The 25,129-nt window shown below is 34.0% G+C and overlaps 1 protein-coding gene across 13 annotated transcripts in view; it reads right to left on the minus strand.

Moving 5' to 3' along the window:
* Positions 1-25,129, minus strand: part of RYR3 (ryanodine receptor 3) — a 199,910-nt gene that overhangs the window by 106,297 nt on the left and 68,484 nt on the right. For all 13 annotated transcript variants that reach the window (XM_015630068.2, XM_015630070.2, XM_015630065.3 and 10 more), the window contains 18 exons: positions 24,284-24,457; positions 20,360-20,481; positions 18,968-19,136; positions 16,419-16,557; positions 14,713-14,808; positions 13,877-13,995; positions 11,294-11,427; positions 10,435-10,676; positions 9,151-9,343; positions 7,200-7,416; positions 6,895-6,999; positions 6,366-6,469; positions 5,865-5,948; positions 4,312-4,471; positions 3,729-3,876; positions 3,424-3,629; positions 2,587-2,761; positions 605-813 (listed from right to left, as the gene is read on the minus strand). In XM_015630068.2, coding sequence (XP_015485554.1) covers positions 605-813; positions 2,587-2,761; positions 3,424-3,629; positions 3,729-3,876; positions 4,312-4,471; positions 5,865-5,948; positions 6,366-6,469; positions 6,895-6,999; positions 7,200-7,416; positions 9,151-9,343; positions 10,435-10,676; positions 11,294-11,427; positions 13,877-13,995; positions 14,713-14,808; positions 16,419-16,557; positions 18,968-19,136; positions 20,360-20,481; positions 24,284-24,457 — 2,796 coding nt within the window. The remainder of the gene's footprint in view (positions 1-604; positions 814-2,586; positions 2,762-3,423; positions 3,630-3,728; positions 3,877-4,311; positions 4,472-5,864; positions 5,949-6,365; positions 6,470-6,894; positions 7,000-7,199; positions 7,417-9,150; positions 9,344-10,434; positions 10,677-11,293; positions 11,428-13,876; positions 13,996-14,712; positions 14,809-16,418; positions 16,558-18,967; positions 19,137-20,359; positions 20,482-24,283; positions 24,458-25,129) is intronic.

The following is a 25,129-nucleotide window of genomic DNA, read 5'->3' on the forward strand; positions in this document are numbered from 1 at the left end:
CGAGCAGTTTAGGATAACTGGCTACATCTAAATTAAAGAAAATGGCCTAATGAGATTATAGTAGAAAAATCTCCTCAGGAATTCAAACTTTTCATTTTGGAATATATTAATATGGAGCAGTTTATATAAAAGAAAGGATATATTATTCTGGTCTAGGATAGATTAGTTAGGGAGTTTTGGAATTCCTATCACTGGTGCATCATAATGAAAGAATCTGTGACACCACAGGTACACTTAAATATCTTCAGACTTCAGCTGAAAAAATTTCAGATATTTAAAAAAAAATTATAGTAGAGAAGGTTTAAAAAGTGAAAGCACATGTAAGATAGAATATGAAATAACCCCATAACTGATATGCTTCCAGTAGCTAACTCCATGATAAATTAGTAAGTCATATAATAAACCAGATAGGTGTATCCATAGGAATGCATACTACCATATATGAAACAGAAGATAGACAAGATCATCTGGAATTATCTAAGAGAGACTTAATAGAGTTATATGACAAACTATCTGATGACAGTAAGTATTAGTAAGGGTTTAATGTCTCAGCTTGCTAAACAAACAGTTGTTGAACAGGTGTCTCCCTGACATGTAATGTTACCTTAATGTGAGGATGATTTTTTGGCACATTGACAAACGTTGGTAAACGTTTACTAAACCACATAGCAACATCTCGGTTCATGTTAACAGCAAAAGGTTCAAAACCTTCTTGGAGGCCACACATTGTGTAATACTTGAATGTACTGGCATCCATTCCAAGGTTCATGCGACCAATCTGAGATAACCCCAGTGCACAAATTGGAACAAAACCTAAAGAAAAGAAAAACCCAAACAAATAGAACTTAACAGTAACTTAGTTTGAAATAATTTAGTTTAAAACCAGACATTATTTTTGACCCATCTAATGTGAACTAAACTTTAGCTCCTACAAGTAATGCACATGAAGTGATGACAGTAGCAAGGATTTAAAGCCACCTTAAATACTAATGTCTAAGTTCAATATGAACTTCAGCACTATTCCATTTAATTTGTTATCTTTCTGATTTTTAGACTTACAAGCATGGCTTTATACAACAAGCTGGACACTGGAAGCCAGCCTTGGCTAGATCAAAATTATTAACAGAAGTATGGTCTCTTAGGGCAGCAAATTTTCAAAAGTTATTTGCGATGAAGTTCAGTTATTTCAAGATATTTGTTTAAAATTTACTTTATCATCATTAGGTAAAATAATTTTTTTTGCTAGTCCTCATTCCTCCATCATTCACAATGGACATATACACACTCCTTTAATGCTAACATTTTCTATGACCTGAATTTTTGATCTCCACATGCTCTTAGAAAGGGATGAAAGACTGTTGACTTATTTCACCTTATCCCCAAGAAACAGAATTTGAAGCAAGATTATGGAAAACCCAACAGTTCAACCTATAAAGGAGAGATTTTCTCTCCTGAACTTTAAGACTTCAGAACAGCCTTGTTAAGGCAGTCCCTCATTCTCTACCTTTATAATAAATATAATAAATACAATACCTCTATTAATGTTAAGATCAAAGAAGAGCAGTGAGCAACTGCAAAGTTTTCTGGTAATTACTAAGAGGTATGAAGCTATTATTGGTTGGAGGAGATAGCCTTGCAAGGAAAATGTCAATGCAAACATAAAGCAAAACAGTTTGAAAATATTCTCCAATTCTTTTACTACAGTCATGTAGACACTACTTTTTGAAAAACCAAAGGCAAAAACAGAAGAGGAAAATTTGTTGTGTTGCACTAAGTTGGTTTTTATATTTGCACTGAATGGTTTTCCCTGTACTTTTCCCCAGGTTAATGGTGTTGGTTCCTTCCCCTCACCCCACCCCTTTGCTTGTATCCCATTGGTTGTGGTTCTCTTTTCCTCCTCCCCTTTCCCCCCCCAGTTTAAAATCACCCACCACCTATCGTTCTCTCTCTCTTCCTTCTGGAATTTGTTCCAGGAATAAACCGTGGGACAGCATTCCATGGAGGAGCTTCCTTGTCTTTTACCATTGTCCTTGTTGGCCCTTCCCCCCCTCCTCCTCCCCAGTGGACTGGGGCTAGCTGGGTGAATCCCAGGGGAGAAGGAAGAAGGAAGATGACAAAAATTTACCACGGAAAATGGGAAATTTGGATAAGTTATGAATAGGACAGAGAAAAAAGAATTATACTCAAGTTATGTTGCAAAGATCTTTCTTTTGAACATAACGTATTTATGCTCCAGTGAGATTATCAGGGACTGCATTTTCAGGTTTTGGAAATTTTCCAGGATGCTTATTATTACCACTTCTTAGCACTGAAGTCCTGTGAGAAAGCCTAGCAACAGTGAGAAAATTTATCCACTCTGACTGCTGAAACCCCATTAATGTAGTTAAAAGAGAAAAGAAATTCAGTTTGTGCCACACAAGCACTCTCAAAATAAATTTTTATGAAGTTAGCATATAGCACAGTCTGAAGGCTCACATCAGTGAAGTATGACTTCTCAGCTCACTGAGTCATTATAACAGGCTAGTTTTCCTATCTGTTGTATTATTTTGTCTTCCAATAACCCCATGACTATAAAGTGGAAGTTACCATTTTCTATTGCAAAGTCAGCAAATGCAAGTTCTGAACCTTTACTGGTTATAAGCAACTCTCCATTCAGAGTAAAGATGATTGACTTGTCATCCAAGTTTATCATACAACCAACCACGTCTCCTGGTTGCCAGCTTCGTCCAAAGAATCCGCTGCCTTGATGCCAACACTGGCCCTAAATGGAAAACCAAGTAAATAGATACAGTGCTAAAATTAAAAATTAAATACAAAATTAATAAAGAAATCCAGATATTTTATTTTCCAGGATTGCAAAGTTATTTACAAACAGTACTGATCATGACTTTTGCCTTAGAGATAACAGAGACATAGAGCAACTAAGGCACCCTTAACTTCAGCAGTTTGGAATCTGACAGCTACTGTTCACTGGATTCAACTTCTTACACACAGGGTCATTACTCTCATTTTGGTCCCTTAGGAGTCAAGCTTGGGAAGAAAGCACACACAGAAAGCAGAAAAGACAGAAAAAAGAACACAGACTGTGGTTCTCTCAGTTAATGAAGAACCTTTTTTTGATTTTTGTAAAACACTACTTATAAAAAAATGTGAGTGAATGGTGTATCTTGCTTATAATTATGACAGACTTCTGTACTTAGTTGGGTATAGCCTAGGAAGATATGCATAAAGCAACTCTTCTTTGTTAGCATAATCTCATGACCAGAACCAAAATGGAAGTACTACCCAGTATGAAACAGGGCTCAGAGATATCTTTATATGAATCAAAAACATTCCAGTAGTTGATGAATACAGAGAGGAATTCTATCCTGTAGTTCTCTGTCTAGCCTGTTCATAGATCAAAAGAGGTAAAGGCGTACTGACTTTGCTTCCTTCAAATACAAATGCTTGGTCATCAGCTCCCAACTCTACGTCAGGTCGACAGCCTGGCCTGGCCCAGCCAACACGCATATCTCCACCTGTCACAGCTTCAAACTCAAAGTACCACTTTCCAGACTTCACTGCATAGGATTGTTCTACTCTGAAAAATCGTATCTTGTCAATGCTGACTTTTTCCACTGTTTGGTCAGCTGTAAAAAATAAACAGAGGAAAAAAACCCTCTTTTAATAATAAAATAAAATTATAAATGTCACTAAAAGAGGCCATGATTCTTATCGAAAATACGTACCTATCTCTTGGTCAGGTGGCTCAATACTGTAACCATAGCCTGCAAATGTTCTAACAGCTTCACGGAGGCTATCTCTGTTTGATTTTTTAGTACGTTCATCTAATAATGCATATGGCACTAGCCGAGGATTACGTTTGTTCTTAAGATCCTGAAAGGGATGGTAAAAAACAACAAGGGGAAAAGTCTTATTTAGACATCACAAAGACTTTGAATAATGAGACAACGTGTACTTTGGCATCATGTGATGATTACAGAAGAGAAGCAGCATTAATGAAGAAGAGTTCTATGAATGCAAGCTCAATTAATTATCTGTTAATAACACCAAAACCCTAAATATAAGAATGAAAGAGAAGGATGGAAATATATTCTTATACATGCAGTAGCTGCAACCATACAGGTCTGACAATCCAGACTATTATAGGTAGGGCTTCTTTTCCTGCTCCCAACCCACTCTGGCTCTTCCAATTATTACAAGACAGTCAGAACTTACCATCTTAACTAATGCTCCCTCCCAAATGATGTTCTAGAATAAAGAAACCTCACATTCTTTATTTATTCCAAATGCACGTAAAGAAGTTCCTACCTGTTGAATGCCATAGGTCCATCCTTGTTTTATTCTGTCTTTTGCCCAGACATTATGTGCATTTTCTGCTAGTTTGTCAACTAGAAATTCTTGAGAAGGTAACAATTTCACTTCAGAAAGATCAAGAGGGGCAGGTTTATATCCATTTGACATCATATAACTGTAAGTCAACAAAGCAAAACAGAGTCAAGATATCCCAGTTACAGTATTTAAGTCTTTCTAAGAGGCATTCATAGGGTGGAAATCACAGTCTCTCTCCAGTTTTTAATCTCCTACTCTCCCTTTCTTAACAAAAAACTTACATTGCATTTCATCATTGATCAGAATATAAACTGGATTCCAGCAGACCATCTCATTTTCCACCTACTTGCACAATAGCTAATTAAATGTAACTCAGATTCATATTTACATGCCTAAATGGTTGCTATAAAGCAGTAAAATTATTCTTGAATGACTACTTTTTCTATATTTTTTTTATATTTGTCATTTAAACATTTCAAGTAATTTCTGTTTTAAAGATCTGTATGATGATTTCTTATGAAACTCTTTTATGTATTATTAAGTATTTTAATTAACTATTCTGTAAGGACTGAATTATCATTTTTTCCAACAGAAGAAAAAATTTTAACTATTGTTCTTACAACTTCTTCACTGAATAAAAAGTTTAGTAATTTTTCAGCAGTAGCTATTATCTTCTCCAACCCTTCTATATTGTATAAGGACTACCTGCCCTTTTTAGACATATTCAGATTCTCTTTAGCTCAAATCAGGTTGTTTCCATTAATTAGGATGTTTCATATAGGCAATAGGTATTTTAACAAGAGAATAATAGCAAACCAGTATTATGATAGACTGCCCACAGTATGAACCTTGAGAATAGATCTTTTTTACTTTTTAAAATTAATGCTGTGAACTGGATCAAGATTACCATCTCTTATATCATAAAACTATGTATTTTACTGCTCACTTTAAGCAACTAACTTTGTTTCTTATGGATAAATTTCTTTCAGGAAAAAAAGACATATGGTGGGTTGATAAACTGATGTTAAATGGCAAATGTCCAACTTGCTGTTTCTGTCTCCTATGATACAGTGGCAAATCCTCTTTCAAGTAAATACAGTTACCACCAAATGAATAGACTGTGCTTTACTATGAGACAGAAAAGCACTGAGAAGGTGTATTTAACTTCAGAGTCTCTCGTCTATGGTGATGTAACACCGCCACAATTGCCTGTGGTTTAAGCATGTGACTGTTTCTGAACAACTTCAGGAGGTGATGTAGCACAGCAGTATTCACATTCCAACATCATCACAGGCAAGGTAATGGCCTAACCCGAGATCTGTAAGACTTTGTCAGGTATGGGGTTCACATCTAGTACTCTTTAAATTAACTTAAAGGTTTTATATTTATAATAAATATAATAATATGTAATATTATAATATATACATATTATATACATATACAAATATAATATATATAATATATATACATATATAATAATATATACATATACAAATATAATAATATAATAACCATTACCATAAGGTACATACTTTTTAGGAAGTTTGACTTTTTTAAGATCTTCCTCAGCTGCTGGATGAGCATGAACAATGTGACATCCAAGGGCCAAAAGAGTTCTGGCATAAAAATGGCATTAGTGAAACACGTTATAGTTCTCATGCATTCATAAATAAGAAGAAATAAGATTTAAAAAACATAGAAGTAATCCAAAATAATGGTATTTAAAAACCCAAATATTTTAATTTATCAGGCATAATAAATAAGCCCTTCAAAGACTAAAAAGGCACAAACCTATGGCTTGAGATTTCTACCACTTTACTAAAACCAAGAGGATTTGGTGGTAGTTTTTTTCTTTGTCTCTGTGTAGAGACAAAGCTGTTCTACATCAGTCTGATTGGGTTCCTGGCACTTCCAGTAAAGTTAGCAGAATATCTTTGAAGGAGATATTTAAATGGCTTTTATATCTTTCAACAGTATGATGCACTTGAATAAAAATAAAATTTTAAGACTATTTTTTTCTATTTAAATCTCACTTGAGGGTTTCAGTTGACATTTGTAGATTATAATTCTTCTCTGTCTCAGGCAGCTTTGAGAATTCCACAAGACATGGGTGATGCCTTTTATTGTCATCTCGTAACTGCAAAAGAGTAACAGAAAAAAGTTCCTTCCTGATAGTATCAAGAATCACAGTAAAAACGCAGTAAATTCTTTGCAGTAATGAAGTTAATATAAGCTATATCATTTATCTTTGTTCAATAACAGCTACTCAATATTATATAAATCTTCCTTTTTCATGATTCCCATTATTTATAATACACACTATAAATACTCCTCCATAACTAATGAAATAACAAAACAAGGGAATTTGAGGAATTTGAATGTTTAAAAAAGTCACCAAAAAGTTAATACCACTGTCTTATTCCAACTTACGTGTCACCTGTTGTTGGTAATGTATAGACCACTACTGCATACCCTGTTCAAATTCCAAGTCCAGGTCTGGGCTGGTTGGAGACTTAACCTAATACTAAGTGACTATACCCAGACAGGTCATTCAAAACGTACCTTGCCATACGTCCAGCCCAGTTCTATTTTATTCATTCCCCATAGTTCATGGATATTTTCAGCTAGTTTGTCCCTGATCTTTTCAAGATGAAAAGGAAGAGCAATCTAAGGAAAGAGCATAACAATTCCAGAAGTAAGAAGAGGTTCCAGTTACCACAGCTTATATATCCAAGATCATCTAGTTTAGTTAGTACATTACAACAGACAATTGAAGAATTGCTAAGAAAAAGGGAAGATTTCATATTGTGAATTTAAATTTTGAACAGACATATCTCTTGGATCCCATTATTGCAAACTTCACATACCTGACTGGTGTCTATTGGACAAGGGATGAAAGAAGCTTGCGAGAGAAATTGTGTTGTACCCAACAAATCCCTCACTCCTTCACAATCTCTTTTATATTCTTTGACTGGTTCCAGTTTCATCTTCTCTTTTGGAAGCAATGCTTCGTAACAGGGAGCATAGCCAGCAGGAGGCAGAAATTTAAACTCTCCATGACGTCCACCCAACAAGAAACGAACTCTACGATTTTCAGTGAAGCAATTAGACTCTTAAATAGTCAGCATATACTATCATTATGAATAAATAATGTAGAAGTCTAAGCATTTATTTTACTACCATTTACAAAAATGCATGTGTGCTTCACATTTTGGTAAAGACCAAAGTGTTACCAAACACTCATACTAGCAGATACTGTCAGCAAAACCATCACCTACCAACTATCTTTTGAAAATTTGTTTTGGCCAAAGCAAAACAAATTATTTAATGTAGTAGCATATTTAAATAGTTCTCACTCAAAATCAAATGGTTGTAAGTTGTCAATTTTTTTTAATGGATTTAAAGGATTCAAATCTAATTTGAATTGGACTGTTACTCTAAAAATACTATTGGGATTATTGAAACATAACTTGAAAGTTTTGAAGTTACTTCCCAGTGAACACATACTGACAGTTTAGCACATGAGAGAAATAAAAAAACCCAAACAAAACACTAAAAGCATAATACATTAAGGAAGCAAAAAATATTATACCAAATATTACAACTGGGAATGAGTTACAGAAACACAACTAAGATTCCTTGTAAACCCCTAATAGGTTCTTTTTCTCCTCAAATATACATTTTTCAGATACATTTAAGAGTATACCAGAAAAAACAACAAGGACAAAATCTACCCAGCTGTGTATTTTGGTCCTCAAGTGGGAAAACTCTAGAGGTAAACAAACACAGAAATGTTTTAAAAAAGAAAAGAAAGCTTGTTATCTCTAGGAATTAGCCCTGACATTTGTTGTGATGGGGTGAACAGAAGCCTATAGGAATTTTAGAACAGATCAACATGTTTTGTTTACATTTTTCAAGAAAGGAGAAAAATTAAGACACCAAAACATGCTCCACTCATGAACTCAGGATTCCCATGTAAAAGTATTTTTTTTGGTAGTGATAGACACAGATGACAACACACATCTGCTGTTAACATTAACTACTATGAACTACAAAGGAAAATGCTCTCACAAAATATAAAAGCAACATCAAATAAGAATGAAGAAAAAAAGAAAATTATTACACCACTTTCGGCAGATTTCTTATAGTAAAAAGTAATGAACATTTTCAAAAGTTTTTTATTAGTGCAGCTACATAGTAGGATCACTCCTGGGGGATAAATGAAATTGATTTACTAAACCTTTCCCAACCTTTCTTTATTCTGTTTGATTCTTCAGAAGATTTTCTGAACTCAATGAACATAAAAAATATCAATTGAATACAGTAAGTTTGAATATCAGTATTTTATCTATAGAAGAGGTAAGAAATGGGCAATATTAGCAAAGAGATTCCAAAACTGCTTCTCATCAGTTCTGTTTCCTACTGTGAACACAGTATCAGTTTTCATGATGATTTAGGTTTCTTACTCCTTGCTGAGAAAGCCAGCAAGAATCTTAATTAGTGTCAAATATGGTGCTGTGTTTCTAACATGCTTTTTTCACTGATAATTGGAATGAAACAAAATTAATTTCCCCTAGGTCACCAAATACTCATAAAATAATACGGTCCAGACATTGTGACTTGGTCAAATAGTTTAGAGGCTCACATTTTACTTTTAAGTGAAATCATCGCTGAACAAATGATTACTTCCCTGCCTTCCTTCCAGCTGCTATTTGGGCAGAACTGAAGCAATAAAACAGAATAAACCGTACTAGAATTTGGACAATATTATGTGTGACAAGACAGCAGTGAAAAGAATTAAAATTAAGTTGTACTTACTTTACACCTGCTGATAAGCTTACAACAGGGAAGAAAAACCCTTCTGTACTGAAGTTCTCAAACATTCCCTGTACTGGCTGTCCATTAATGCGGAAAGAAATGCTGGGTACACCTAAATCCAAGCAGCAGCTAACCACATCATCAGATGCTAATAAATGCTGATTGACAGATGCTACAGCTCTGGGTACCCGACCTAGGATAAAAGTATTTAGGAATCAGAAGATTTAGGACAGCTTAATTTTAAAAATTATTTATTCAGTCATTTCTAATGGAGTATGTTACGGATGCCTCCTAGTCTTCTCAAAAAAAAAAGATAACTTCTGACACTGGAGAATTTTTCAGTAGTGTTGAAATAAAATACTGAATTATGTGTGTGTACATGATTTACACACAAAACCCAATGCTAGAACAATGTTAATATAATTGATAAAGGAAACACTTTCAGATTATGAATTATTAGAATTAATGTCATAAAATTTACTTCAGTGTATTCATATACACTCTCATTAAAACACACCTTTCATTTGCATGGCCCTACTCTATTATTTCAGAGCAACTAAAGAATACCTAGATGTATATGGCATTTAAAGGCATAGATAAATATGAGAAACTAAGGATTTTGTCTACATGCCTTGAAAATTGCACATTAAAACATAAGCCACCAATTGAATGAGATAAAAAGTAACCATCATTTACTGTGCATGCAAGAGACATAAGGAAGAAAATATAATGTGCTAGTTCATAATTAAAGACTCTACCTTATACACAAGGACTAAAACAATGAAGTTGGCTGTAGCATAGCAATTATTATTTTTTATTGACAAAACTTTTATGAAACTATTTCTCAAAATTTAAATTCAATTTTTCAGATCTATCAATAGGTTTAAAAATAACTGCCATTTTCCTTCAACTGTAGATTCAAAGTAAAATAATAATGCAAATGTCGATTTGTTTAAAATTAATTTCTCTAAGATCAATGCACCCATTGATTTTGGACAGAAAGAATTTAGTCAGTATTGATCTAGATCTGGAAAATGCCATTTTGTGATCAAAATCATGAAAACAGAATTAATCTGCTAAAAAGCCTAATTGGTATCATATTGGTATAATATTGGCTAACATCTCAGACAAGAAGGCTGATCTGAATCTCTAAATAACTTCATGGTAAACTGGAGTTCTAAGTGTAGCTCACTATAAAGTAAATGACATATATACAAAGTAATGGAAGGCAAAGGTAGGTAAAAGTTAAATGTAAAAATAAGTGGTTGCTCACAAAGTACTCACCAGACCACAGATGAAGGCCATCAAACCCAAAAGAGTAGAGGTCATCACCAACACCATTGCCTCCCCATCCTTCTCCACCTCCAGGATAGGGGGCATAACCTGAAGTAGAGGCCCATCCAACTCGTAAGTGGGTGGGTTCTGCCGTCAAGAATGGATCAACCTGATCAATTATTAACTCAAAGTACCACTTCTTGTATTGTGCAGAGCCCTCAGCAACACCCAAAAATATGTTTGGTCTTATGCTAAGAAAGAAAATGTAAGCCAGTTAGTATAAACATAAAATGTGACATAGGAATTATATTGCTGGATAATTGTCAAATTCACTTTACAAGTATGATACAAGTGTAGATATCAATAATTTCCTTATAATATTTTACAAAGTGAACCATTTTGTATAAATTAATAAAGCTGCTGTTGAATCATCTTCTAAGGTAGAGATTCCATGTTTTGAAAAAGTTACAGTCAAAAGAGAAATGACAAGATCATTTCCTAAAATCAAAAAAAACAGGAGTGAGGTTTGCCAGGAAATCAAGTCCCTCTTAAAATGCACATACTTCAGAGTATGTTTCATGTGCCCTGTTTTGACTCAGAAACAAGCAACTTTCATGTTTTCATTTTGTAACAGGCCTGATTGTGAACGAGCAATTTCTATTTGATCCCAGGTTCCATACAAATGCATACTGTCAGTAAATTTTTTTTCCCAGAAGTTAATACATAATACCTTATCACTTTCTAAGGTGTGTTTCTTAATATTGAAAGCTTTGGGACATTTCTCAGGTTACAGTCTTTTATTCAATTAATTACTGAAGATATGGAAATTCTATTTTTTCTAATATAACAGTAAAACATGCCACTATACCTTGTCACATCATTAATCAAACGTGTTTGCAAAAGTAAGTCTCTTCTAGGCAGTAAATTGTCACAGATCAAATTCTGATTGGCACGGACTGCAACTCCATTACAGACACAGAGAGAGCAAAGCACATCGAGAACCTTAAAAGAAAAATCAGAAGAAGTAAGGTAAAGGCAGCTAGGAGCATATACTATTATTCAGTTGTCAGCTTAATTTACATTCAGCATAGGACTAAAGGAAGGGATATAATATACATTATTGTTTTCTATAAACTTTTCACTTATTTGGACCAAGTGTAGTCTGTACTACCGATAGACAATATGAAGCATTTGCGGAACATAAAATCAGAGCACAGGGTTTGAGAATGCATCAAAAGCCTTCCTTTAAGATTCCTTATTCTCATTTTGATCAGAAAAAACAAAGTTAAAAGAGCTGTATGTCAACTCTTTAAGACTTTTTAATTAAATCTCTTAAAAAATTTGAATATAAAATGAAATTCCTTGACGAATTTTCTGCAGCCCAAAAAACTTTGTGTGCAAAATTGGTGGATCATACTGAATGGCAATGATCTGACTGCTTATGAGTCTCTTCTGGAAAAAATGTTTTCAATTTGAGAAATAATCCATTTATTTATAAAATGAAACATGCTTTATAAGTTCACTATAAAGCAAGACAGAATTTCAGAAAGACCTTATTCTAAAACTTCATATTTTTTATTTTTCTTGAGTCTGAAAATTGAAAGAGATTGATATTCTTCCAGAGTACTGGAGCAGGAGGTGGTTTTGGAAGAGAGAACACAGCAACATAATGTTGCTTACTGCTGAGGAACAGAGCTGCGCACTTTCACAAAAAACAGAGAAGCTTCACGTGACCTCTGACAAACAGTCTTTGAGCAACGAGCCCAAGTGGTCTAAAGTGCTACATTATCACCTCCACTACAAAAGACATCTTCACACCATTAATTATGTTATTAATATTGTACAACTCCAGAAACAGCAGAATATAAAGTTCATTTTAGCTACTCCTATTGTGACTATATGAATATATGTGACTAGTGAATTTAACACAAATCCACCATTAACAGCTTACACTGTTCAACCTAATATATTTACTTAAACACTTTTCTATGTCCCAGCCCATCCATTTTCCTTTCTACCACCACTGCTATTAGGCAGAAACCATCTAGCAGAAGGATAGAGGTAATTATTTAGAGAACCACATAAGCTCTGACCAGTACTCAGCTATAAAGCGTCTTAGTAACATTAATGATTACCAGCAACTCACACTTTACATGTAAACTGTTTAAATAATCTCTGTGAATTTGCTGGCTCTATTTCTGACAGAAGGCTTTTTAATTTAAAAGGTCTTTAAACTCAATTATTTCCAGGATTATTTTGCTCATTATTTTTTTTATTTCCTAAATCTCAACAGAATTTCTAATCTTGCAGGAGAACAAGATACATTGTTTGTGGAATAATAGATAAATTACTTTCTTCCCACTGTTCATTACTTGCTGAGGTATAGTCAAAGACACCTCAAATGGAAATGAACAAATCCATTCCCCAGTATAATTCTTCTCCTGTGTACATTTTCCATTCCTATTCCAAGTTCTTACTCTAAGATCTACACTGACATGTTTCAAACAAAAGGTTTTTTCTAGGTGACTGGCAAAACACAGTAATCTTGCTAAGAGATAAAAATAGTAAGCTAAATTTCCTGCCGTAATTTCAAATTTTTTTATTATGCCTACTTATGTCAGTTCATATTCCTTAACCATGCTTAAAAATTCTTTTCTCCTTTACTGTATCTGTAGTTGTTTAGGTTCTCTGTATTAGTGATTTACAAGAGAAGGTAATTTCATCTCACTAAAACTTTCTCTGTTCTTCCTCGAGGTTATCAGTCTTTCAAATAAAATTTTAATTGAGGAAGGAAACTCACATCAGAAAATCACACAAAAACCTATATCTTCATCTGTGTTGTGATGTCATCCTGGTTGCAGCCAGAAACTGTTCACCTTCTTCTATCATAATAAATTGCATATTGATGTCTAAATTAATTTCATCCAGTATATCTTCTGGAAACTCAGGGTTTTTTTCTTTCTTCAGAACACCTGTGTTTTCAGATATTTGGATTATTTTTCTGATTTCTCAATTTATTTTTTTCTTTTCTGGTACTATTATTATTACTCAAGTTAGGAATGACTTTGCAGGATATAGTTCTCTATATCTGTAGATGCAATGGTAGTCCACTACTTCTCCAGAGCCCTGAATCACAAAACAAGCTACTCTTCCCACTTTCTTAAAGCCACCAGAATACTTCATTTTCTCACCAAATCCAATGTTCTGACTCCTTACCAACAGTTCTTAACTGTTTACTTCTCATACAATTTTTTGGTATTTGAAAATTGCTAAAAAGCAATTATATATTAAACATTATTTTAACCTCAATAAATAAATTTTGCAGATGTACATTTAAGGTTATTGTATTCCTTTAAAGGTACTAGAATAAAATATTTCCATGTGTTTTTCATCTTTTTCCCCCACAAATTATTGCAATATTAACATTACTCCTTAGTTTTTCCAAACATACCTTGTATTTGCGCCCATGTTTATCCAACAGTGAGATAATAGATTTGATGTGTTCCTCAGATATTAGATTTAGAGCTTCTGGGCTTTCAATCAGGATGCAGTGCAACACTTCCAAAATACCTATATGAAGGCCACAGAAACAATGTTGTCATTAAATCACCTGCACCACTGAACACAGCCTGAAAGCTCAGCAAGAATTTCGTACAAGATGCTGTGTTTTCTCTGGCCTAAAAAAAAAATTACACCACTTCTAAGGAGTAATGATATGAATATGGTACATTAGGAATAAATGCATAATAAAATGTTATTTTATCATTTCTTTTGAATATAACTACAACTTTTAAACCACCTGAAAAAATTGCAAGTTTAGTTCCTTCTTTTCAGTGGAAGAAATAAAGGTTTCAATAGGGAGAACTGTATAGTATACCAATACTTTGTTGAATACTCCACTGTACAAAAACCCCTACAAGCTACATCTATATGGGGTTTATATGCATGCCACGTGTTATTTCATAGTACACCATTCTTGATACTGTTTGATCTAATCTCTTAGTTCATCAGAATCATGTTCAACATTGACTGGATGTAGTGCACATAACAAATGTATTGAAGCAAAAAAATTGTCATATGAATGTCTCTTTAAATATATTACTCTTGTCAATTTAAAAAAAAAATAAATAAATCCTCCCTCACAAAAAAAGAACCCACAAAAAACAAATCCCAAGAGTGTATTTGTTTTCTAATATGTGTTGGCTTCAAGGAAAACTGCTCTGTCAATAATGTGAAACACGCATTGACTGACTGATAGTTAATTTACATTGCAAAAGTCAGTCTCACCTGAGGAAGATTCTAATCTGTCCAGTTTACTGATTAGCCAATCAAGATTACAGGAAAATTGAGCACAGTTGTTTCTGTTGCCACGAATGAGAGCAGCTGTAAAAAAACACAAAGTATAATTTTATAACAGGAGATTTCTGTTATAAATCAACAATGTTTTCTGTATGTATTTTAACACAATTTTTAGAGTAACTCCATAAAGCAATGAACAGACAAGTCCTCATATGTTACCGTAATAAAGAATTGAGATTTTCATTATTTGAATATCAGTAACTGATATAATTTCAAAGGAGCACATAGTTTTTTGAAGTTAAAGGGGATAAGCAAGAATCTCAACAAAAAAAAAAGTTTTGTTTATGTTTTATTTTGTTGCTAAATTTAAATAGTAGTTATCCAGCACCCTTGCTTAATGTCAAGCACTGTCATGATCAAGGGGCTGAAATATTTCTTTTTCTATTTCTTCCTACCAAGTGTGGGAAGATCATATGCAGAAGCCTGAGATCAAGTGCAGATTAGGCACATTGGTGTTTGGTTCTAATTTCAGATTACAATGTTTTAGAATGCACAGTTTTTAGTCTTTCAGTAATTCACACTGAATTTTGAAAGTTCATCAACATCCAACTCTTTCAAGCAATACTGTTGGTTTTCTTCCTTCTAGAAGTCACAGATATAGGGGAAAAAAAAAACAACAAAAAACCACCATTTGTATACAATTGTCAATGATTTTTATTATGAAGCACAATAAATATTACATTAGAACAACAGTGTTCAAAATCCACCTGCAGATGAAAATCAAGATAAAAACTGAAAAAGTTCACATAGTACTAAAGAGAGTTTCTTTTCATCCTATTTTTCTTTAAACTCATAAAACTGTACTAAAATGCATCCAGTAGTAACTTTTTCGTTTCCAAGGCAATGAGATTTCATCAGAAGCACCTGCATATCTGTTCTATATATAGAATATATATATAACCTCATGCTTCAAAGCACTTCCCCTGGTTTCTTGTATTCTTATCCTGACTCTCAACTTCTTTATTTCACTATGGGTCAGGACTACCTTCCTTTCTGATGAAAATAGAATGTCTTTAATCTCCATCAGAAGACAAGGTTCTCCTAAATGAGGAATAATGCAAACTAGGTATCAAAAAAGAAGTTTAAAGAATACACACATACTTATTTTTTTTGCTTTAAAATTTTGGTCATTCTACAACACAGAAGCAGTTTGCTCTTGAATAACAGTGTTTTAGAAAATCTGGCACTGATACTGAAAAAATATTTCTTTTTTATGTAATTATTTTTATTAACATTAAAATTAATATTAAGCCTCAAGTGTCAAACATGGATTGAGCAGACCTGACTACTGGTTTTAGACTTTTGTTCAGTTTCATATAAAAATACAGTTTTCCAGTTTTTCTAAATTTTAAAATAATTTGCGTATAACAGGTACATTCAAATAAAGAAAAAGGTTTTGGCATACTTCACACAACGTTTTTCTAGCTGAGATCTAATTTTCTGATGTGTAATTGCTCAATAATTTCTGTTGTCTGTAATAAATAGCAGTAACTACATGGAAGAAATTCTGTAATTTACATAATAAACTGAATAACACTCAAAGTATTCTTTGGTGGTAAAGCAGCAAGTAGGATACCACGTGTACATATTCTGGGGTTTTTTTTGTTATATTAGTAGTTTTTTTAATAACTTACCTAACAATTTATAAAGGAGATTCAAAATTTCTTTCCATGATGTACCACCATGTTCTTCTCTTGCAATTCCTGCAAAATGAGCTGCACTGTTGTAGTCGTTTAAGCGATCAATGCAATTTAGAACTAGTGCCAGCATTCCCTAAAACACATATGACAGAGAGGAAAGTGAACTGTACATGAAAAAGCATCAGTCACTGTTTTTTTAAAGACTTTTTCCGGTATAGATTGGAAGGTTGTATTATTTTAAATTAAGAAAATCCCAAACAACAAACCAATTGTACTTAAAAGATTTGAATATATATTTTTCTATATCAAAATAATTAAGTTTAGAGAATGATTCCATGCTGTTCCTTACACAACTAGATATTATGCAAAATAGAGAATAAAAATCTGAAAATAAGGCTTTACAATTTTTAAGGACATTCTTTTATATATAAAATCTTCCTTGCATAAGGAAAAACCCTTTAAATTTAGATCAAAACCAATTTTTATTGATTAAAAAAGGTGGAAATTTTACTATCCAGTAAAATATCTGTAAACCAAAGAATTTTAAATACTACAAGATATTTGTAACTTCACATTGATTGCACACTCAAGTGGTACTGAAAACCTGCAAGCAATTCAAACGTGTCTAAAAGCATCACAAAATATGTTTAGTATTTCTACAAAAATGTATTTAATCAATTTTCAGAATGTAATTCATGTAATTCAACAGTTATGTAATACATATCTATGGTGGTTTAGATTTGCCAATTTGAGTTTCCTAGCCAACACACCAAATAATATGGATGGTTTTACCAGTGGCTAAAATCACCAGTGCACTTACTCATTTCTTGCTGTGAGATATGGATTAGGAGAAGGGCAAAACAGGCTTAAGACTTAAAAGGTATGAAGAAACTGTATTAACAGGACTACAAGAATAAGAAGCATCAGAACACCTTTCCTCCCCCTGCCCAACTTTTTTCTTTCCCAACTGACCACGTAGAGACAAAACCTGGGATGGTAAAGCAGTACCAACTATGCAATAGTCTTTCATCAGCTCTTGTAGAGAGAGGGGTTTTCTCTTGGCATGCCATGGAGACTTCTCCACAAGAAACAGTTTTCTTGTGGCTTTTCATTTCTATAAATAGCAGCTGCCTGGGCAAAAAGTTCTGCATTGTGAGATTCTCATTTTCACAGCCCTCCTAGAATTGTGTCCATGGACCATGAACTCAAGGGGTATTATTTTAAGGATGAGTTATTCAAAGGCAAAGGTTCTCTTCATCTGTCTCTGTGATCATCTCTGGGAACAGAGATTTTCCTCTTCTCTCCCTGAGGGCAAAGGGTCTTCAACAGCTCTCATATCTCTCTCTGTTCAAGCTTCTCATGGGATCACAGCTACTCCAACATCTGCTTGGCTTCATTAATGGATGCCTCTGCTCACATCTACAGTTTGAACACTTCATCCCTGCATACTCTCTCATGAATTAAAGGAGATATTTCAGTGTATAACTGTCCATCTCCATGGTACTACCAAAAGAACATTTCAGCCCCATTTGGCATCTCATCATTCTCCTACCATCTGAGGCTTGACTCAGATGGCCTTGGTGTCTTCATGTTGTCTTTCTACATGTCATCACTCCTTTTCTCTCCCTGGAGAGAGGAACAAGGTCTGCAGGTCTCATCTGTATAGTGAAAGGGTTAATATTTTGCCCGGTGGCCGCGGCAGTCACGGTGATGGATTTCAGGCTGTGCTGGGCATGGCCTTAGTGCTGGCAAGTGTCAGCAGCCATGGCCCAACCCAGCCTGGGACCAGGTCCCTGCAGGCTCCATCCCCAACTTGGGAGCCTCTGGGGCCCGGCCCGGCCTCCCCCAGGCCGCACAGGCCACGGGGGAGTGGGGTCGGTCTCACCAGAGCTATGTTACCTTCTGAGGCCAGAAGCCAAGAGAGAGAGAGCCTGGGTTTGTGGGTTTTAAAATGTAGATCTCACAGAGGTGGATCCAATTTCTAAATGGTGCAAAATGTTGTCAGTTCTCAGAACTAGCCCGCTACTGGCCTTTCCCAGGAAGAGAGGAAGCTCCCTGCAGCTTCTCTCAAAGAAATCACCTCCATGGGTGTTTTCTTCCTTCCTTCCTCAAATGTCGACCAAGGTGAAACCACCACAATATCATTCTCTAAAACTGGCATTCTTAGAGTTTCTAGAGGTAAAAATTCACAGGGCAAAAGAGACATCATAAATAACATCCATTATTGACCCAGGTTTTATCATTCATTTGGAGTATCAAGGCTCTATAACTTCACAGAGAGAAAAAGAAATTTCTTATAAAATTAAATAAGATCCGTTTAAAGATGCTCAGAAGTATTAAGATCAAGTTTTATGACAGTGTGTGGCTTGTAACAAGTTCAATATACTTAGATAGATATATATATATATATTTATTTATTTCAGCTAGGAACATTACATCATAGATAATAAAAATATAACTAGATAATATGCATACATCCAGATTTTTCTCGGTGTTTGTAAGACAATACACTTAAAGTAATGCAAAAATCTCTTTCTCCATACCTCTTCTTTGAATAGATTTTGTCTGTTTTTGAGTGAGCGAAGTTTGTTTTGCTTATCTTCATGTTGCAGGTCTTCTTCAGGAAGCTGGAAATAAGTGATGAGGTCTTGCAGAGTCTGAGCCATCTCCTCAACAGGCAGGGCAGTGGGTGAAAATGCTCTGTTGTTTCCGCTGTGAAAAACAAGAAGACTGGCAGCATTAATCATCTTCCCAGTGTAATTTAGTAATGTAACAGCCTATTCTTTTTGGTATCTAAATCAAGTCTTATTACATGTATGATGTGAATATAAGCAATAGATGAACTGAACATCATTCAAACATCTGTTATTTGGGTGCCCAGCACTCAGAGCTTCCTGAAGTGGAATCATATTTCCCTTTGTGCATTGATATAAACATAGAGAATGTTTTTTAAAAATGAAAAAATTAGAAGAAACAATATAATTCCACAAAAAGAAGAAAGAGAGATGAAAGTTCTTTTTTTACAGAAATTGATTTTGTTTAGATGCTTTAAATCCCATTAAAGTTACAGGTGTAATGAGCAGTAGCAGTTATTAAAGTTATATACACACACAATCTTCTGGAAAAAGAGCACAAAAGTAGCAGGTAATCCTAACCATTAATTAGATCTTCTGTGTCTATTCCATACAGTAAATAAGAAAGGGTGGAATTTAAAAATATATAGCTTTTCAAGGAATCTTTGTTGTCAGTAAAATAATGTCTTTTTCTGTCCAAGTATTTTGTCAGTCTTGTGTGATAACCCAGTGCTCCACAGCCTGACTACTATAAATAGCATCATCTAGCAGGCACTGACTGTTGGCAAAGGTGGCTCTATTTTAGATCCTCAGCCCAAGAAATACAAAGGAGTGGTGCAGGTTCTTGAGATACTGAAGTAATAATGTTTTAAACACAGGCTCATATGGTAGGCAAATAATTAATGACAAACTCTTTTTTCTTTATTTTTTTCATCTAATATTATATCAATATTATATCAATATTACAAGGGTGAATACTTCATCATCATAATTAAAACTTCTGCCAAGCACTACAAAAATATTGTTTCTTTAGTACAAAGTACATTCTTATAGATTTAATTACACAAAGTTCTAGGTACCATTGAACACTCACTAACAAGCTAAAATCAGTTGGCATGTTTTCGTCAACCTAGATTATGATCCACCTTGCTTCTGGCTTCAAGATATTAGATTTCATGTTAATAATCCCACACAAATTGTTCTGTCTATTTAATGGCATTACTAATCAAAATTTTAAATTTCAATCAATAAAAATATATTACTAATAGCTTCTAAATTCAAATACTTGAAAGCAAGACATAAGGATTTTTGTAGACAAATTCTTATAATTTCAGAATACTTTAGAAACAAGGCAACAGCTACCTTATAAAGTGGCTGAATAAGCTTGTAGTATTGCGAATGATTCGAGCAGCCTGGGATTCCTCACGCTGGCATCTTTGTAATGTGAGACCATCATCCATATGACCTTCTTGGTGTAATATAACCTGTTGAGAGTCAGTAATTATCACAATAATTACTTAAAAACACTTCTTGCTTTAAAATATTTTACTTATTTCAATACTGCACTGAAAAAAGTAATTTGCATATATACAGATTAGTTAATCACTTTATCTAGACACCCATTAAATAACTACAAGTTTTTCAGTCTCACATAAGTTATTAAGAGAAGACAATGTAATGTATTTTTATTCTTCCACAATTCATTAAAAAAGATACTCTTAAAAAATATTTTCAAATTGCAAGCAAAAATGTCATTTTTTCCTATATTCTAGCTCTCAGGAAAAAAGGAACTTCACTTTCTTAAGCATCATTTATGAAAGGATTTATACTTTAAGACTACTGACAAGAAAAATCAATCTGGAGTAACAAACAAATATTACAGTGTTGCTAAAGGAGCAGTAGGGTTTCTGAGCAACTTCTGATTTATTTAACTATGTCTACACAATATGTTGTATATGTTCTTATCTGAACCAGATAGGAACATCATATGAACTTCAAGCAATAACAGAGATCCTTTTGTGGGACTTTAATCTCTCACTTTGAAAAAAACCACACAGTCACAGAAAACTAGCATCACTTCTAGGTGTCACAAAAACAAATCTTGATCATTTTGAGTCATTAAAATCCTTCAGGAATTTTGTAAGAAGTGAATGTGAGTTATCCTGCTTCTTTGTCCAAGAAGCAATTCTACTGAATTCCCCACCAAAAAAACGTATCTTTTTAGCTTTGAGTTAATAAAAATTTGCAACCCACGTTCCCAGTTAGCAGAGTAATTCTGAGGGTATGAATAGTTAACAAAGAAACAAGTAATGTTATGCAAGTGGTTCCTGGACAAATGGGGAAATTATTTACCATCAGCTTTTCTACATACTCTCATAGAGCTGTATCAAAGCACTGGAAAGTGCTTTTTCTATGCTTGGCAGAATCTACACATGTGCTGTGTTCCTTCAAACATGCTGAGGAACAGCTTTTAAAAGAGACAAACATCACCTGCTGAGTTTATCCGGACAGCAGAATCCATGGAAATATGATAGAGAAGAGGGGGAAGATATTTTTGAATTATTACATTAATAATATTTTCTTGAGACTGGTTTAAAATTTGGTCATCTTTCCTCATTTTTCAGATACTTCTTTTTATAGAATCACACTGCGGGTGACTTTGCTAGCTTAAACACCACTGTTTCCATAGAGAAGGTCCTGAGGTCTCTAAACTGAGGAGTAAGTGAAGATCTGCTCTTCCCATAACAAAACAGTAAGAAAACATTTGACAACCAAATGTTTCCTCAGGCCATTGTACACAGCTCCAGATTTTGGAGCTACAGGAATGAAAACATTTGACAGATAGGGTATTAAAGCTGTCATGCCTTGCAAAATAATTGCATCTTAATTATTGTAGAGCAGATGTGTGCTCTTCTTCATAAGTATGGAGTGGATGAGGGAAAAGTCAAAGGACCTAATCATTCCTAAATTTGGACACAAAAAAAACCCCAACCAAAAGCCCACCAAAGTAGAAAACCAACAAACAACCCAAACCTCAACTAAATCATCCAGAAACATCACAATGACAGGAAAGTGCTATTTAAAATTCCAGTAAGTACATCACAGGCAGGAGCATCCAGTGCTGACTACATCAGTCCCTCAGATAAAACACTTCTCTGCATATAAAAGGGGCATCTGGCAGTGCCTTGCTTGTTGAAGTACAGCAAGGTACTGAGCCACACTGTGAGCAATGGCCTCCAGAGTGTGGATCCAAACTACGTAGCATAGGTTTTTCTGTTCCCTGAACCCTAGAATTCCAAAGCTCTGCAGGAGTTCATTGCTTGCACAAAAGCAATCTCTCAAACTGAAAAGACAGACATCTGTCACTCACTGGATGGTGGAGGGATGTTGACAAGAATACTGATGTAAACATCATTACATGGCAAAATCTTGAACACTTGGTTACCACAACCAGAGAGAGACAACAAATAAAATTTCTGTCAGAAATCATGCAATAAAAGCCTCATAAACTATGCCAGAATTTCTTTCACATTTGTTAGTATAATAATTAGATTACACCAAAGCTAAACAACAGAAATTTTTACGTGGAATTTTTAGTATTTTATAACAGAACTAATCTCATTGTTTTCTCCTCTCTATAGCTTTACAGAAGCTGACAGTGATAATAGTTAGGCCATATCAGAAAAGCATCATTTGCCTCTTGCAAAAACAAGGTATTTCTCAATCCTCCCAGGGCTAATGAGTCATGTTACAAAAAGTGCAGGCCAGCTTCAGAAGGAATACAGTGAGTGAATGTGAAAATTGCCTAACACAATGATGGCAGAGGATGAATACCGGGCAATGACTTCAGTTCTAATGCAGAAAAATTAATTTTATATGAAATTTAAAGGGATATGTATCTCAAATTGCTTACAGGACTATAGTTTAGTATCATATATGGCAGGGTATGAAAAACTGTTTTGTGCCTCCATAGGAATATCAATTGCATGAAGCTAGAAGGTTTGGGTTTTCTTCTGTTTGAAGGCACATAACGAGAGAGAATTCTCCAGGTGAGAGAGCAACAAAAGATTTGAAGTCTTTGAACATGAAGGAAACAATTTCAAAGGAGAATAAAAGAGGCAGGCAATTATGGAGGTCCTTTTAGTCTCTTGCTGCTGAGCAGAAAACTGGAGTAACAAAATACTAAATGTCAGAGGAAGCTATTGTAAAATTCTTCATTGAATACAGAGGAAGAATCTACACACTGCCTTTTCAAGAAGTAAAATTGGACCCTCTGAGGAAACAAAATGACACAGCCACTTGTGGCATGGGAAATGAAGAGGCCATCATTGTGTGGTTTAATTTTTAACCAAGAAAATACTGAATGAGTGGCATTTAAAGAATTTCTCTGATCAGCCAGGTTGCCGAGAAGTGAAGGGGCCGGGCACTCACTGCCCATTGGTGATGACCATGTGTGCTGCATATGAATAAATGTGATTGTGCCTAGGGAATGTGAGGAGAACCTCATTGTTTCATTCTGCAGTGCTTGTGTCTGGGTATTCCCTTATGAATGTACAAGTAACTAAAGAAGGATTCCAACTGCTTTTCAGTAATGAACTTTTTTATTTTTTATTTTTCATGTTCTAGTGATGGGTTCAAATTGTGAAAATCTACAAACAGAGAATAAAGGAATCTTTTGGTAATGACGAAGCTACATGAAGCTAGTGCTAAACCCCCTAACACTGGATGAAATATGAACCTAAAATTTGAAGACGTAACAGGTCATATGCCACTAATTAAGAATATAATTGTGCCCTAAAATCAAAAGACAGAGAGAAAGACCTTCTTGACATCACATCACAATTACAACTAACATTTTGGGAAGATGTTATTTTCTGATATCGCTTAAGAAACTTGATTATTTTCTAAGGCCATTTCTTAAGTGACAAATTTAATTGCTATTTCACATAATATCTTTAATTAATAAAATCTGAAACAGATGACTTATTAGTTTACACCAGTTACAACAGTTAAATTTAGATTTTTAAATACTTATCCAAATGAGGAATTTGTGTCTTTTACTAGTGTAAAAAATAAAAATTGAGCACAAACCAATAATTTCTTCTGAGAAAAAAGTAATTAAATACATTTCTTAATGACAAAGTTTTTCTTCAATTACACAGTTGTTACATTAATATCTATCACTGTTTTCATTTTCAGAGTGAAATATTCACATTTTCAATAAGATCACAAAACAAAACCACAAATTGGTTTCACAATTAATTAAAAAAAACCCCAAAACATTACCTTTCTTTTCAAGGGACCTAAACGTGCTGATTTAGCGTCCTGTGCTTTGTAAGTCAGCCATAAGGCAGTGGCCACATGTTGTACAAAACAGATTGAATCTCCATACTTTATTTCTGGGACTCCCATTCCATCAATGTCACGTTTGAGACTAGATTCCTGCTTTTCTTTCAGCTCCTAAGGCGATAAAACGAAATTTGTATTTAATCTCTGTATTGGAATAGGATAAAGCACTGAATTCCACCCTGATACATATTACAATACTGAACAATATTTATGCTACTTATGCTGTTAAGATGCAGCTAAATTTCAATTCACATAACTTCAACTTCTATCCAATTAATCTTTCAGACTGTGATTAAAAATATCTTCAAATCTGAAGCATCATTTTCACTGGAGGAAGAAAAATCAAGTCAAATCCATTACAGTGGATTCATACAAAAAACCTTTAGATGTTTATCTTAAGCTGTTCAATAATGGAGTTACTGATGTAAGTAAGGTTTCAATTTAACATTCTGTAGAACTCAATGTAGCCAAAAGATTTGAATTTTAGCTTAGACATGAAAAATAAAAATAAAAATAAACCTGTTTTGCAATGTAGTTAAAATATTTTTATGCTGAATAAATTTTTATTTCTAATTTGCATATAAAGGTATACCCTTTGCTTAGAATAATGCCGCTGTATAGAAAAACCACCCAAAAAGAAAATATTCATTATTTTAAAAGTACAAATTGGATTTCATATTTACTTTACTTCTGCATTTTCCATTTTTTTACATTTATTTATTTATTTAAATAAATAAAAAATGGTTTTTATTTATCCACTTTGTAAGAAGATTCTGATTCTTT

Source organism: Parus major, chromosome 5 (genome assembly GCF_001522545.3).
Source record: "Parus major isolate Abel chromosome 5, Parus_major1.1, whole genome shotgun sequence".
In the NCBI taxonomy this organism is placed as follows: domain Eukaryota; kingdom Metazoa; phylum Chordata; class Aves; order Passeriformes; family Paridae; genus Parus; species Parus major.